This window comes from Dermacentor albipictus, chromosome 1 (genome assembly GCF_038994185.2).
Source record: "Dermacentor albipictus isolate Rhodes 1998 colony chromosome 1, USDA_Dalb.pri_finalv2, whole genome shotgun sequence".
NCBI lineage: Eukaryota > Metazoa > Arthropoda > Arachnida > Ixodida > Ixodidae > Dermacentor > Dermacentor albipictus.
Window position 1 is genome coordinate 192,761,379 of NC_091821.1, and position 15,208 is coordinate 192,776,586.

The 15,208-nt window shown below is 44.6% G+C and overlaps 1 protein-coding gene across 4 annotated transcripts in view; it reads left to right on the forward strand.

Moving 5' to 3' along the window:
* Rpi (Ribose-5-phosphate isomerase) overlaps nt 1-3,821 on the forward strand; it is a 39,836-nt gene extending 36,015 nt beyond the window's left edge. For all 4 annotated transcript variants that reach the window (XM_065426735.2, XM_065426732.2, XM_065426733.2 and 1 more), the window contains one exon: nt 3,485-3,821. In XM_065426735.2, the coding sequence (XP_065282807.1) occupies nt 3,485-3,576 (92 nt within the window). In that variant the 3' untranslated portion in view covers nt 3,577-3,821. The remainder of the gene's footprint in view (nt 1-3,484) is intronic.
* The last annotated feature ends 11,387 nt before the right edge of the window (nt 3,822-15,208 follow it).

Consider the following 15,208-nt stretch of genomic DNA (forward strand, 5'->3'; position numbering starts at 1 on the left):
TGCCTAGAGCGTCCATATAATTGCTATTGTAATAAAGTAGGACACACAGTACGATTTGGCGTCCGACACAGCATCGAACACAATTGCACCCACTGAATGCCATATCAGACGTTGAATCATAGCGTGTGTCTCCTACTTCATGGCAGCAAGTTCATCGTGTGATCATTATGTGAGAAAAAGAAACAACACACTTCTTGATTGGAAAAGTGGGAGCTGCGTTCATTACACAAGTGCGCTCATTATGCAAGTAAATACAGTATCTTGGACATTTAGGCAGTACCCGTCAAGTTTGCATTATCGGTCGACAACTTTAAATCCTTTAGAGGCTGAATCGTGCGTAGTGTCTTTGTTTTAATATTTAGCAGCTCATTCACATGATTTTAACGACATGCTCGTGCAATACGTTTGTCGAGTATTGCATTTTTTTTTTTTCTTGATCCTGTGGAAAACATATTAGAGGAGTTCCACTGTACTCAAGTCACGGGTGGCACAGCTGTGCCATTTGGGCCTAAGGGCTACATTTTCGACTTGCTGCACTAAAACAACAAAACTGCCTCATATTGTGTCCGTGCAACTACAGAACACTGTGTGCGACATTCAGGTTCAGGTGAATTTTAGTGGGAAAGTGGTGGTTATGCAATTAGCGTCGTTGGTTTTATTAGTCTGATTTTCAGAATATTGGGAATAGTGTACTCTAATTCGGCAGTGCTATAGCCGCTGGGTGGTCTAGTGCCATCTTGCATTCTATTTCGGTGCATTCGTGTTTAAAATTGTGAAACCCTATTATACACATTGTTAGTGAGCCCACATACCCATGTTAATCTTTTGTCAATGGTAGTCTGGTTGGGGCTTAGAACAAAAAATTTTTATAACTTCATTCTTTCAATTACACTGATGAAAACATGTAGATACATGCAATTTTATGTTCTTACTTCGAATATGAGTTACTCATTTGGTTTTGTTTCTGTGCAAGTTTATTTTAATTAATTTTCTGGAAAAACGGCTTTCACTAAACGGTTGTATCAGTGGCTTCAGCATGATTAAAAACAATCCAATAGACAAACTTTCTGAGCTTATATACTCAGTAGAGAGTTCTGTCTAGTGTAGATGCTAGGGTAGACAGAGCAATAAGGTTGGTCCTGTTGGATATTTTACTATTGTGTAGAAGGCACTGATACCCTGTTGGGTGAAACCTGAACAATTTTTTTTGTGAAATATCCCAGAAAATAAGTAAACTTGCATAAAAATCTAACTAAGATAAATCAAGATGTACCTTATATCCAAAATAAGCACATAATATTGCATAGTCTCATTAAGATTAACTCGGAGGGATTCTGGGAAATCTGTTCGTCCTATCAAAAGTTCATTACAACAAAATTGATTTGCAAAACTAAAGATCTACTATTCCTGGTGCACCCAAATATCTATGACACCATATAAACAATATAGCATTGAAACCAAGAGGGAGATGTAAGAAGACATGTATTTGGCGTACATGATAGGGAACATTGCTTATTGCACACCTCAATAATAGGTGCAGTCGACATCCATTAATTCGACCTAGACAGGACCGACAACGTTGATTGAATTATCTGGCAGGTCGAATTAAACAAGATGCATAAAAAGCGTCAAAACAAACCACCGATTCATTTGGAAGTATCTTCAAGAACCGTAACACGCCTCTGAATCAAACGCGGGCCCACTTTCTATGTGTTTAAAGTAGAAAAGTAGCATAGAAATTACATTGAAGCTCCTTAACAAATTCGAAATCTAATGCGTACTCTATTTTTTAGCAAGAAAAATACGTATTGCACAATAATGGCCAGTTTTCTAAAGTCAGCTTCGCTGCAGTACATTTGTGTTGTGCGGTAAAGCATATGAACACTGTGAAGGCTGTTTTGGTTTCGTATGCAATTGCATTTCGCTTCTCGGTCCAGTTGCATTTCCCAGTCCAATTTTCTTGGAAAAGAAAAGGTATTAGAATTGCATAAATACTGCAATTAGACATTGTGAGCTACGTTTATTATATGAAAATTTTTCTAGGGCAGGCCGAAAATAGGCATTTTTGATGGGAAATGATGTTTGTTCAACACATTCACTGGCCCCTGAGCTATGCCGAGACAGACACTGCCACTAAAGGGTTTGTGTGTGCACTGGCTGGCCAAGTTCAAATTATTCAGCGAAGGCCAATTTTCGAATCGAAATGACAAACCTTTGGGCCCCAAAAAAATTCATGGGCACCGGCCGGGACTTTTGGTCGGGATTGAATTAACCCAAAAATCTAATTAAATGAAGTCGAATTAACAGAAGTCTACTGTATTAGTTGCTTGCCGGCACTGTGCAAACTTGCGGGCAGTTACAAAACATGACATTTCACCTGACTTGCTCATGAATTCTTCAGCGTCCTCATGTTGTTAAGGAAAAGATGCACAAAAGCATTCAGGACATTATCAGCTGCATTGTGCAGTAACGCTGTGTGTCCTTGTAGCTCCTGGGCATTGTCCTCACAATAATTGTATTGGCCTGCAGAGACACCTTGAGGATTTCCTCAATTAGTGTTTCTATTGTGTCAGCCCTGTGAGTTTCTGCATCATTGTCACTGGTTGAGCTTTTCATGGCTACTGAAACACCATTTACTCCTTGTGTCGCTAGAAGTGTTGTCTCCTCCAAGTCTGTTGGTGTGTACTGAGCATGTAGCAGGCATCAGTGGTGGTTGCAGGAATTCAGCTCTACTGAATTAATGGTTCGTGTTAAACGGATTTCTTTTTTCACCGGATCACAGCAAACCAACCAAATGTTCCTACATTGTTCCTCATATGTGAAACTTCAGCTCGATTGGGTTCATTTTAATGGGAGTCAACTGTATAACAAGTTTTCAGCACCATAACTTGAGGAATACAGATTTTAAAAAAAATTTTAAGCCAACTAGGAAGGAGGGAAGCTTGCCTTGAACATCTTCATTTAAGTATCACCTAAGCTTCATTTAAGCTTTTCTGGCACATTGTTTCCTTCTTTAACTTATACTACTAAATAAATATAGGACAAAAAGTGCTTAAGGGCCGCAATATGTAAAAGAACTGAGTTGTTCTTGACTGTTTGCTGAAATGTCTCCTCATTCCTTTCATTGTTATGTTGCTGTAATTGTTTTCTTTTGGATTATCTAGAGAACTATGTGCTCAAAAGTTATCTTGGCAATGCTTATCTGCTCTCCAAGTGTAATGTATATCCCTATAGCTTCCTCATCTTGCTTGGCTGGGTAATCTACCATACGACTTTTTGCTGCCCCATTGTAGCGATAAATATAATAAAATGTAAGCTGTACAGTTATTTCTTTTATTTCGAATGGGAAGTTTGCATTAGAAGTAAATGTGATAAATGTTTGCAGTAATGGCACAACTGTTCAAACTCATTGCTTTCTCTGGTCATTAGTGTGTGAATTAGTCCTGCTTACTCATATTGATGTGGTGTTTTTTTACACTTGCAGGTGTTGTTGAAACAGGTCTTTTTGTTGGAATGGCGCACAAGTCCTACTATGGGTTAAACGATGGCTCAGTGAACGAGAAGAAAGCTGCATGAGCCTGTTTTCCTGACTTCCTATATTTTTGTATTCGTATACCAAATTGAATAATGTACAGTGCATAGGCTAAGCTTCGAACAGACTTTGGCATTGCAATGCTATATTGACTGGCTAGTCAACTTATTAACAGCTTGAAGTTACTATTTGTAAGATAGCTGGTGACAAATGCCACTGTTAATTTTACAGTTTTTTCAAGGGATCATTTTCCTCTATTAAAGTGTAGAATAAATACAGTTTTTATATATTGCTGTTGCTTTCATTCTTAACACTCGTGCTAAAATTTATGCACATGGTGCCCATTCCAAAATTAAGTTACTGATTTGTCTTTATTTTATTTATTTGCATTTACGAACATTATTGAAAACAAGGTAGAGTGCAGTGAAAATGGTGTATTCATTAAGGGAAGTAAGTAAAAGTGACTACAGTAGCCCTTGCTTGCATTTGTCCATAGGCAATTGTGCTGTTGGTTTTGGGGCATGTTATGGGCATTTCATGAAATTTGTATAGTGAAACCTCAATATTATGAACTTCATATCAGCAATTTCTTTTTTTATGTTAACGAAAGTTAAAAGAATCCCTAGTGAAAAGCTTTATGTAAAACTGTTTCTGCAGTTTGAATTTCATGATTGAATATTTCAAAATAATGGGCAGAATTTTATCTGTTCTTTGTGTAAGTAGCACCTTAAAGAAACGAATTTTTGACCTGAAATATTGCACACATTTACTAAGCTCTGAAAAATTATGCGTGCCATTAGTGCCACCACTGGCCTCGACAGCACCAGATCTGCCTGTATAGCTGGGGTTCCAAATCTACACCTGGTTATCAACATCACTTGCAGTAATGGTGGCTTGCAGAAACACAAATTTGTTCTTCCAAGATCGGGAGATTACACACGTTGCGATGGCCGTAGTCATGACAGTCTTGAAGGATTCAGGAAAAAAAATTGCTGCCGAAAGGCAGGTTTGCTTAAAACACCTCTTAAACCCAGATAGTGATCAAGAAGTCAATGAGAATACAAGGAAAGTGATAAAATTCGTGACTGGTTCAGGACATCGACAATGTAGTATCGTGAAGATGCCAGCATGTGCAGATCTCGGATACACTGTGCACTTTACTGACGGGCACTGCTGTAATTGGCAAGCTTATGCATATGGTGTGGAGGCTCGAGGTACATTATCTATGATCTGAAAGGATGCACTGCTACATGGTTATTGGTGCACACTCGGGAATTACGGTATCGTGATCGCTCTTGCACTGCAGCATCGCATTTCATCCCACCACAGATGATATATGCTTGGAACGGTGGCATACAGTGTCATTGTCGGTATGTGTCTGTACAGGGCACGGGTGTACGGCCAGGCACACACTTGCTCTGAGGTCTGTACAAGCTGTGCACGTGCCAGAAAGAGACTACTTGTTCACATTAATGCGCCTTCCAACTCCTATCGTGTTGCAGCTTTTTGTTTTTAGTGGCATAAGCATCCAGTGAGACTCTTTGTTTCTTGCGCTGCTCTTCCGGTTCACCACCAAAAATGACCGGGGAGGAAATTGAAAATAAATTGGAGAAAAATTAAAAAAGAAAAAGATAAGTACAGTACAAAATTCATGGGGTTCATTATAGATATAATATCGGAGCATAAGTTTAGTTACAAGTTGAGTTATTGAAATGTCTGTGGAATAATTAGAAATCACTCATTACTGCACACCAAAGCACAGAATTGTAGACTTAGAGGCCCACCACGTGAGCATGACTGGTGAAATTCCTGGAAACCTGGAAGTAGAAAGTGGAAGGAATGACATTGCTAATGAGTCGCACACAGGAAGGGGGCATGATAGTTAACCGGCTAATTAATGGTAAAAAATTGCCTCCAAGTTTGGTTCATGGGTTGCGTTTGCCTAAAGTTAGCCTAAAGAACACCTATGCCGAGGTGCAAGTGCCACTAAGAGTGCCAAGTCAGATTAGGGTTGCCTACCATTTTTGTTTCTCGGCACAAAGGCATTTCTGGACGTACTGCCTGCAAATGTAAGCAATTCCTTTTCTTGAATATAGTTTTTAGTGCTATTTTTTTGTGCTTGATACAATATTTTAAAATAATACACGATTTCTGGCAGTTTCACAAGATTTATTATATTGAGATATCACTCTACGTTGATTTATCTTACTGCAGAAGCTGCAGTTTATTGCTAGGCCTCCTGTGGAGTTTCTGCTGCACGTCATTGATTGAAATGCAATTGCCAGTTCCCGTATAGCGTTCAAAGGTCTACAAAGATGGCAGCACACAGGAGAAAAGAAAGCATCTGATTTCTAAACTCATTTACTGTAGACAGCAGTTATGAGCCCCCAACTCCTTGATAAGATTCAGATTGTTCTGTTGTCTTGAGGAGGACACCCAGCACTCATGGCCACCTGAAGAGCTCCTGGAGTAAACTCTTGGACAATACTAAGAGATTCTTCTGCAGTCTGAAGGACCATGTAGCTTGCATGCAGCAGTGGATTCATGCAGTCCATAGTGTCATCCATAGGAAAGTAGAACATGGAAGATGCCAGTTAGAGAGCCCTCTGTGAGGTGGCCTTTATTGAGCTCGTGCGACTTTAGTCCTCGCAACTTTTTTTTCTTTTTTGCTTGGGTATTTGCTTCATGAATCCACTGCTTTCAAAGACTGCTAGGGTTGCAGTGAGAACGCTGGTGGACAGAAAAAGGGCATGCTGCAGTGCCCTGGCACCAATGTCGTAGCGGCTCAACTCAATCAGTGCTGGGAGACCAAAGATGCGCACCATCGTGAATGTGCCGCTTGTCCTGACCTGCCTTATCAGGGTCTGGTGAGGATTGGTGTCAGGAAGTCGGTGAAAGTATAGTTTCATACAAAACAACAGGAAGGGTAGTACCTGGATTTGCCTCAACTTCATCCTTCTGGCTTTAAATGGCTTTGTGACTTAGCAAAGTGATCATTTGTAAGAAAGTACTATGTTATAAAGAATTAAGTAAATATTATTAAAATTGTCCGATGGCAGGATTTGAACAGAGGATCTCTTGCACAGAAGCCCAATATTGAAAACTTTGCACTACGGATGCGTGGACGAGTGGAACCACTGGAGCTAGCAGCAGTTATGCGTGCTTGCAGAGCCTTAACACCTTCTGCATTAAAAAAAAGTATAAATTGCTTTGAAATTTAGGCCAATTTAGGCCAAGTTAATGTGCAATAAATAGGGCTATAAGGACGTCTGAAGTCCCAAGCACGAAGATCGGACAAATCCATGTACTACCCATCGTTTTCATGCTAGCTGAATGACTGCAGCGCTTCCTTACTGTAGTACACTCTATGGGAGGAAGCAACGGTAAGGGAGTGTGGACATCATGCGAAGAAGGTGAGAGAGGGAGGCCTGTGCTAAATGAGAACTAGGCTAAATAAGATAGTCTCCGCTCACACCACTATGGTTTTCCTCACCGAGTGCTTCGCTTTTTGCTCGTAAACATCTTTACTCGAAGTCAAGTGAGGGCAGGCCTTGGGTTATTATTAAACACTGTCCAACAGCACCGTTGGTACTTGAGCACTGGTACTAGAGACAAGCACATTGAGTACGTGGCTAAGGGCCATAGTTCTTTAAAGGGACCGACAACCACCCAAAACATGTCAGATTTTGATGGAAATGAGCATGATTTATAGTACATGATTGAACTGAACGTTCTGTTTCCTGCTTAAATAGGAATTCCAACATTAAATCTCCACAATCAGTTGCAAAAACGGTATGTCACCGTGCTTTACAGTGAAACCTTGGTTACTAGTATTGCAGGCCCACCACATGACTGCAGACTACTGTAGGAAAGTTGCTTTTTATTGAGTGCACCCTATGTATTGCATGTATAAAAAAATCATTAAACCTATAAGAGGAAGCTTTAGCTCGGGGCCAACTCCGATTTCCCTGTTCAAACACATGTAAAAAGGCAGAAATGCTTTTGAGACAACTGCTTCACTACTCTAAATGAAATTTGTTGAATTTGAGAGAGAACCTCGAATTTTCGGAAGAATTGACAAAAATCAGTAAGTTAAAAAATACAGAATTGCAAAGGTTATATATCCATAATTATGCACCAGAAATGAATATTGCAGTTCTGTAAAGTGCATCTGTTAAAGCATCTTAAGTGGACACGTGATAAATGAATTCAGAGCTTGCGTGAAACTCTTACAAACTGTTTTGCGTGAAGTATGGGGTTCTTAAGTGAAAGTTGCAATGTTTATGAGGATTTTGTGAAATTCCACTCAAATTTCATATTGTATATCAAAGGTGTATAATAATAAATTTCATCCACTTTAAATATATTATTAAGTGTAGTTTACAGAATTGTGCCAGTTTTTTTTATTAGTTGGAGAGCTGGAAAATTGATACCAAGTTTTTTTAAATTGGGCAGTTTTCGAGAATTAAATAAATATCGCCAACCTAAATAACAATAGAAAAATGATTTTTCCGTTCTCATGTCCTTAAAAGGACCTCCCCAGCTTAAGCTTCTTTTTGAGGGCATTGCTGAATGGGATTTAGACTGCTACGGTAATTATTCAAAGCACAAATTTCCTTCATTTGATAAAAAGGTTCACTGCTGCTGGAGAAAAATATAGGAATAGGGGTGGGCGAATATTCCAAGTTTCGAATGCGAATAGAATGTTTCATACAAACTGTTTGTATCCAAAGAACTATTTGGTACTTTTGAATATTCCCAAATTATCAAATATTTTGCAACAGCCGACTGTTAAAGTAGAGTTACTGTTCTCGTTCTGCTAAACGAAGAATCGCAAATTATCAGAAGTGCCGACACGAATTTTTGAGGCAATGCACAAACAAAATTGGTAATGCTATAGGCTTTGCAGCAGAAGCCTACATGACAACCTCCGATTCTTGTTTGTATTCTGTTGTTTTCTGTTTTTCGCAGTCATGCAGCAGTTCTGTTTTTTTATGCTACAACCAGTGAAGTTTTTTTTTAATGCAATGGCCCTTTTTACATGTGGCTGCGGCACACAAGTCCTTCAACAGCCTTTTCTTTCTTTTTCCTCAAGTCCTGATCGTCTTTCATCATCATCATCATCATCATCATCATCACCCTATTTTATGTCCACTGCAGGACGAAGGCCTCTCCCTGCTATCTCTAATTACCCCTGTCCTGCACCAACCGATTTCAACCAGCGCCCGCAAATTTCCTAATTTCGTCGCCTCACCTACCCTTCTGCCGTCCTCGGCTGCGCTTCCCTTCTCTTAGCACCCATTCTGTAACCCTAATGGTCCACCGGTTATCTAACCTATGCATTACATGACCTGCCCAGTTCCATTTTTTTTGTCTTAATGTCAATTAGAATATCAGCTATACCCGTTTGCTCTCTTATCCAAACCGCTCTCTTTCTGTCTCTTAACATTATGCCTAGCATTCTTCATTCCATCGCTCTTTGCATGGTCCTTAACTTGTTCTCCAGCTTCTTTGTCAGTCTCCAAGTTTATGCCCCATATGTCAGCACCAGTAAAATGCACTCATTGTACACCTTCCTTTTCAATAATAATGGTAAGCTTCCAGTCAGGAGCTGACACTGTCTGCCTTATGCGCTCCAACCCATTTTTATTCTGTGAATTTTCTTCTCATGATTGGGGTTCCCTGTGAGTAATTGACCTAGGTAAACATACTCCTTCACAGACTAGAGGCCGGCTGGCGATTCTGAACTCTTGTTCCCTTGCCCGGCTGTTCATTATCTTTGTCTTCTGCATATTAATCTTCAGGCCCAGTCTTACACTCTCTCTGTTATGATCCTCAATCATTTGTTGTAACTATTTTTTTATTAACCTTTCAATTGGAGTTTCATGCTTCGACAGCTTGTTTGCAACCGGGCTCTAAAAGTGGTCGAAAGGATATTCATGCATCTTTTGTTTAAAACTGATCGTTTGAACCTGCTATAGTTAACAATCTTCGTTGCACTAGTCGGTACAACTACAGGGGTGGTGGTATCTTGTTAACCAGAATAAATATTCCTGCTGTAAATATATGCACCCCGCAGGGGCGTCTGCGTCAACAGGCGTTTGGTACTTTGCGGCACCACGTACCCGAGCACACGAGAGTTGGACCCTCCCGCGTGTAGCCGTGCGTGGCTTAGCCGTGTCCGGGGAGGGAAAGGGATATCCTGGGGGTTGAGCCGATGCCGGGTGTTTGGACCTTTAAGGCCCCCCGGCGGAGGCAACACACCTCTTTGGCCTCTGCTTCACGGAGAGGGCACCCCCGGACTGACCCACCCGGGGGAAATCGGTAGTTGCCTTTTCCTGTCTCTCTCTCCCTCCAGCCTTCGTCTTTCTCTCACTTTTCATCTTTCCTGTCTTCTCCTAGCTTCCGCTTACTTCCAGTTTTTCCAGGCAGCAAGGGTTAACCTCGTGTGAATAGCCAACCTAGGTTACCTCATATTTGGTTATAGTGATTACGTACAGCTGGCGTTTGCAGGACCTGTTTTTACAGTCCCTGTAGCGTCCCCTTGTAGGGCTCCACGGTGGGTGGCTGGCGTTATTGCCGAAAATGGCATTCTTTTATGGCAAGCTCCTTCCCTACCCTCCCTCCCTGATCGCCCTCAGAAAAGAGGGCGCACCGAAGATGTATTTCAGTTCTTTGGACGTCAAAGACCCAACTTCCCACGATTTCACGTCATTCGCTCGGAAAAATCAGATACACAAGTACGCAGAATATCCCCATTTCTAGTTTCAAAGTCTTTAACTGAGGCTCTTGGTCCAGGTTACAAGGCATCAAGGATGGCAAGTGGAGATCGCCTCTTGGAGCTCCATGATCTGAAACAGTTCGAAAAGTTACCCAGTCTAGATGTCATTTGGGGATGTTCAAGTGACAGTGACTCCGCACCGCACTATGAACACTACCCGCGGCGTTGTCTCAGACGATGATTTACTTCAGCTGACAGAGGCAGAGCTCTTGGAGGGCTTCAATGAGCAGAATGTTGTCAATGTGAAAACAATAAAAATGAGGCGAAATGGTAAAGAAATTGCGACCAAACACCTAATACTAACCTTCAATTCAAGTGCCCTGCCCGAGTCAATCGAGGCCGGCTACATCAAGCTTTGTGTTAGGCCGTACGTGCCAAATCCACTCCGATGTTTCAAATGCCAGCGCTTCGGCCACAGTTCGCAGAGCTGCCGAGACCGACAAACTTGTGCGAAATGCAGTGCCCATAAACACGCCTCTGAAGCTTGTGAGAACGCTCTCCACTGTGTAAACTGTGATGGGAAGCACACCGCGTACTCGCGGTCGAGCCCATCCTGGAAGAAAGAAATTGTAACGATCAAAGTAAAAGAGAATATATCATTCAAGGAGGCACGCAGGCGGGTTTAATACCTGCCCAAGAAAAACTTTGCCGACGTGACCCGTCAGGGGGCAGCGACACAACGGCTTCCGGCGGCTGTCCGACCCACAAGCAGTGAGTCGGCAGTTACGCCATCTGCCCCCGCGGCGGTTGCAGCTAGCGCTGCTCCGCCAACCTAGTAGAAGGGACCATCGACCCCGATGGTAGGCGCAGGCAAGGCTGCCTCATCCTCCCCGGCCCCTTCCAGCGCTGGCAACAGCCGGCGCAGCTCAATCCCACAGGGAGCCCCATCGACCTCCGGTCTGGTGGGCGCAGGGGTCTTGCCTTCCGAGGCGGGACTCTCTCGGAAAACTTCTCGCTCGCAAGAGCGCGTGTCCGGCGCCTCACAAGAGGCAATGGACACTACACCTATCGTCAAGGCACACCATGCGCCTAAGGAGCGGCGAGGCTTCCTCGAACGCTCCAGAAAGGACAAAGCCCCCGTTACAGGGCCTCGAAAGAGCTCTGTAATCTAATCTCTGTAATCACTACCTCTGTTTCTGAACACACAGCACCAATTTACTTCCAATATGGATGCACAAATTATTCAATGGAATGTCGGAGGTCGTCTTAGAAACCTTCATGATGTGCAAGAACTTATCCACAAACACAATCCAAAAGTGCTGTGTTTACAGGAAACACACTTAAAATCGAAACACAAAAACTTCGTCCTACAGTATGTTACGTTTCGCAAAGATCACGATGATGCTGTCGCATCATCGGGCGTTGTTGCCATTGTTATGCATAAAAGCATAGCGTGTCAACGTTTGCAGCTACAAACTTGCCCCTTGAAGCAGTGGCGGTTCGAGTTGTTCTAAGCAAACTCGTCACCATTTGCTCGCTTTACATACCCCCACATTACCTATTAAACAAACATGAATTTCAGTCCTTTATAGATCAATTGCCAAAACCTTATGTTGTTGGCGATTTCAATGCACACAGCTTCCTGTGGGGCGACTCTCGTATAGATGCGCGAGGTTGTCCCGTTGAACAGTTCCTTTTTTCATCCGGTGCGTGTCTGTTGAATAAGAAGGAACCCACATATTACTGTCTTGCAAACAGAACCTTTTCTTCAATTGATCTTAAGCCTAGTTTCTCCGTCTATACTGCCTGCTCCTTTTGATTATCCTGCCCCGAACCGCCCCTATTCTCGTTCGCCTTCGCCCCCAACGAGAACAATCTCGCTCTCCCCAGCCCCGTCGCTCCTATTCGTCGACTCCCTTCGGACGCCGCTCCCAGCCGGAAAACTAGACGATGCAGCGCGTCGAGGTGACGCTGCATTGCTCCCTACGCCGCTAAATCCTCTACTGACGTTGCCCACTCATCTGAACCTTGACGTGAAAGTCGACGGTGTTTCTGTGTCTGCTCTTATAGGAACTGGAGCGCATTTGTCGGTAATGAGCGCTGACCTTCGTAACCGGCTCAAGAAAATAACCACGCCCGCCACGACGCCTGTTGTCCGTGTCGCCGATGGCGGAACAGCTCTCGTAATTGGTATGTGTGCCGCCCGCGTCTCCCTCGCTGATCGCTCCACTATCGTGCTATTCAGTCGTCGCCCACTTTCCCCACGACATCATCCTCGGCTTAGACTTCCTCTCCGCACATTCTGCTCTCATCAATTGTTCCGCCAGTACTCTCCGCCTTGACCTGCCCGTTCTGGATCCCGCTGAACCACACCCCAGTCGCCTCAGTTCCGTCGAATTTGTTCGCTTGCCACCTTCGGCACTGACTTGAGTTGACTTAGTGTCATCCCTTCCAGTCCCGACCCGACGGTCACTACATCGCGGCTCCTATGCAAGACGTCATCCTTACACACGGGATCACAGTACCTCATACAGTTTTACCTATTACTGCGAATTGCGTCTGTCTGCCAGTGGTCAATTTTGGCTTGACGGCACAAGCGCTGCCACGCGGGATATCTCTGGCCCAGCTTTGCTCATTTGAGGATCACTCAGTAGCATCTATTGCAGTAGACGACAATTCAGCCGATCCTCTTCTACCATCTCTCTCGGCAACTTGTACCATCGCCGACTTACAGAAAATGATTGCGCCCGACTTGCCGTCCGAGCACGCTCGTGAGCTCTACCGCTTTCTGTTTTCCTACCACGATATTTTTGACTCTAACGATCGTCCTTTGGCTCAAACTACAGCTGTTAAACATCGCATTAATACCGGTGATGCCCCTCCTATTCCATTGATCCATTGTTCCATTGATCGCCGCCCGTATCGAGTGTCACCGGCTGAGCGTCAAGTTATTCACGCCGAAGTTCGCAGAATGCTTGCCAAGAACATAATTGAACCGCCATGTAGTCCATGGGCGTCCCCTGTTGTACTGGTCAAAAAGAAGGATGGCTCATGGCACTTTTGCGTGGATTATCGGCACCTTGACAGGGTTACCAAAAAGGACCTGTATCCCCTACCTCGGATTGATGACGCCCTTGACTGCCTGCACGGTGGTCGCTATTTCTCCTCTATTGACCTTCGCTCCGGCTACTGGCAGATTGCCGTGCACGATCTCGACCGCGAGAAGACTGCTTTTGTAACACCCGACGGTCTTTATCAATTCAAAGTGATACCGTTCGGTCTATGTAACGCCGCTGCCACTTTTGAACGCATAGACTCCCTTCTTCACGGTTTCAAATGGCCCACGTGCTTGTGCTACTTGGACAACGTTATGGTATTCTCCCCAACGTTCGCTACGCACCTCGAGCGTTTCTCAGCAGTCCTGGACGTTTTTCGTCGAGCCGGTCTGCAACTCAACGCATCGAAGTGCCAATTCGGCCGTCGCCAAATTACCGTCCTTGGACATCTCGTTAACGCGAACGGAGTGCAACCAGACCCAGGCAAGATCCATGGTGTTACGCACTTCCCTGTTCCGAAGTGTGTCAAGGATGTGCGCAGCTTCATCGGCCTTTGTTCATACTTCCACCGTTTCGTGAAAAATTTCGCCGCCATAGCACGACCACTAACCGAGCTGTTGAAAAAAGACGCCCCTTTCCAGTGGGGCGATAACGAGGCCTCTGCATTCTCGCATCTAATCGACTTTCTCACAACGCCTCCACTTCTGGCCCATTTCGATCCATTTGCGCCTACTGAAGTCCGTACTGATGCCAGCGGTCACGGAATTGGCGCAGTACTGGCACAACGCCAGCGCGGCCACGACCGTGTTATCGCTAACGCCAGCAGGCTCCTCTCACCCGTGGAGCGCAACTATTCCATTACTGAGCGTGAGTGTCTGGCCCTAGTTTGGGCGGTTGCGAAATTCCGCCCATACTTATATGGCCGACCCTTTTCCGTTGTCGCAGACCATCACGCGCTTTGCTGGTTATGCTCACTGAAAGATCCTACAGGAAGACTTGGTCGCTGGGCCTTACGCCTCCAAGAATATTCGTATGCTGTCACCTATAAATCTGGCCGACTACACAAGGACGCTGACTGCCTGTCTCGCTACCCGGTAGACGAGCCTGACGACGCCGACAGTAGTACCGCCAACGGCATTTTCTGTGTCTGCCTTCGCTAACATCGCCGATGAGCAGTACCGAGACCTATCGCTGCGAGCACTCATCGAGCGTCTGCGCTCTACACCTACTGAAGCATCCGTTCGACGATATGTCCTCCAGGGCGGCATTCTGTATCGAAGGAACTTCCTCCCTGACGGCTTTGATCCTCTTCTTGTCGTGCCAAAACATATGCGACAGATTGTGCTCTTTGAGATGCATGACGCACCCACTGCAGGACATCTTGGGGTAACCCGCACGTACGACCGCGTCCGCCGCCGCTTCTATTGGCCTGGTCTCGCTCGCTCCGTCCGACGCTATGTTGCTGCCTGTGATCCCTGCCAGCGTCGGAAAACACCCCAGGTGCTACCTGTCGGTCATCTCCAGCCGATCACCGTCCCTGTGGGACCGTTCTTTCGTGTTGGATTAGACTTCCTAGGTCCCTTTCCCACGTCATCCTCCGGGAACAAATGAGTAGCCGTCGCAACTGATTACGCCACCCGATACGCTATCACGCAGGCTCTCCCTACAAGTTGCGCCACTGACGTCGCGGACTTTCTCTTGCGTGACATTATCTTGCTTCATGGCGCCCCGCGACAGCTGCTTACTGACCGTGGTCAAAACTTCCTCTCGAAAGTTATCGCCGACATTGTGCGTTCCTGCTCCATTCAACACAAGCTGACTACCTCATACCATCCTCAAACCAATGGCCTGACAGAGCGGTTAAACCGTACTCTCACCGATATGCTGTCCAAGTACGTT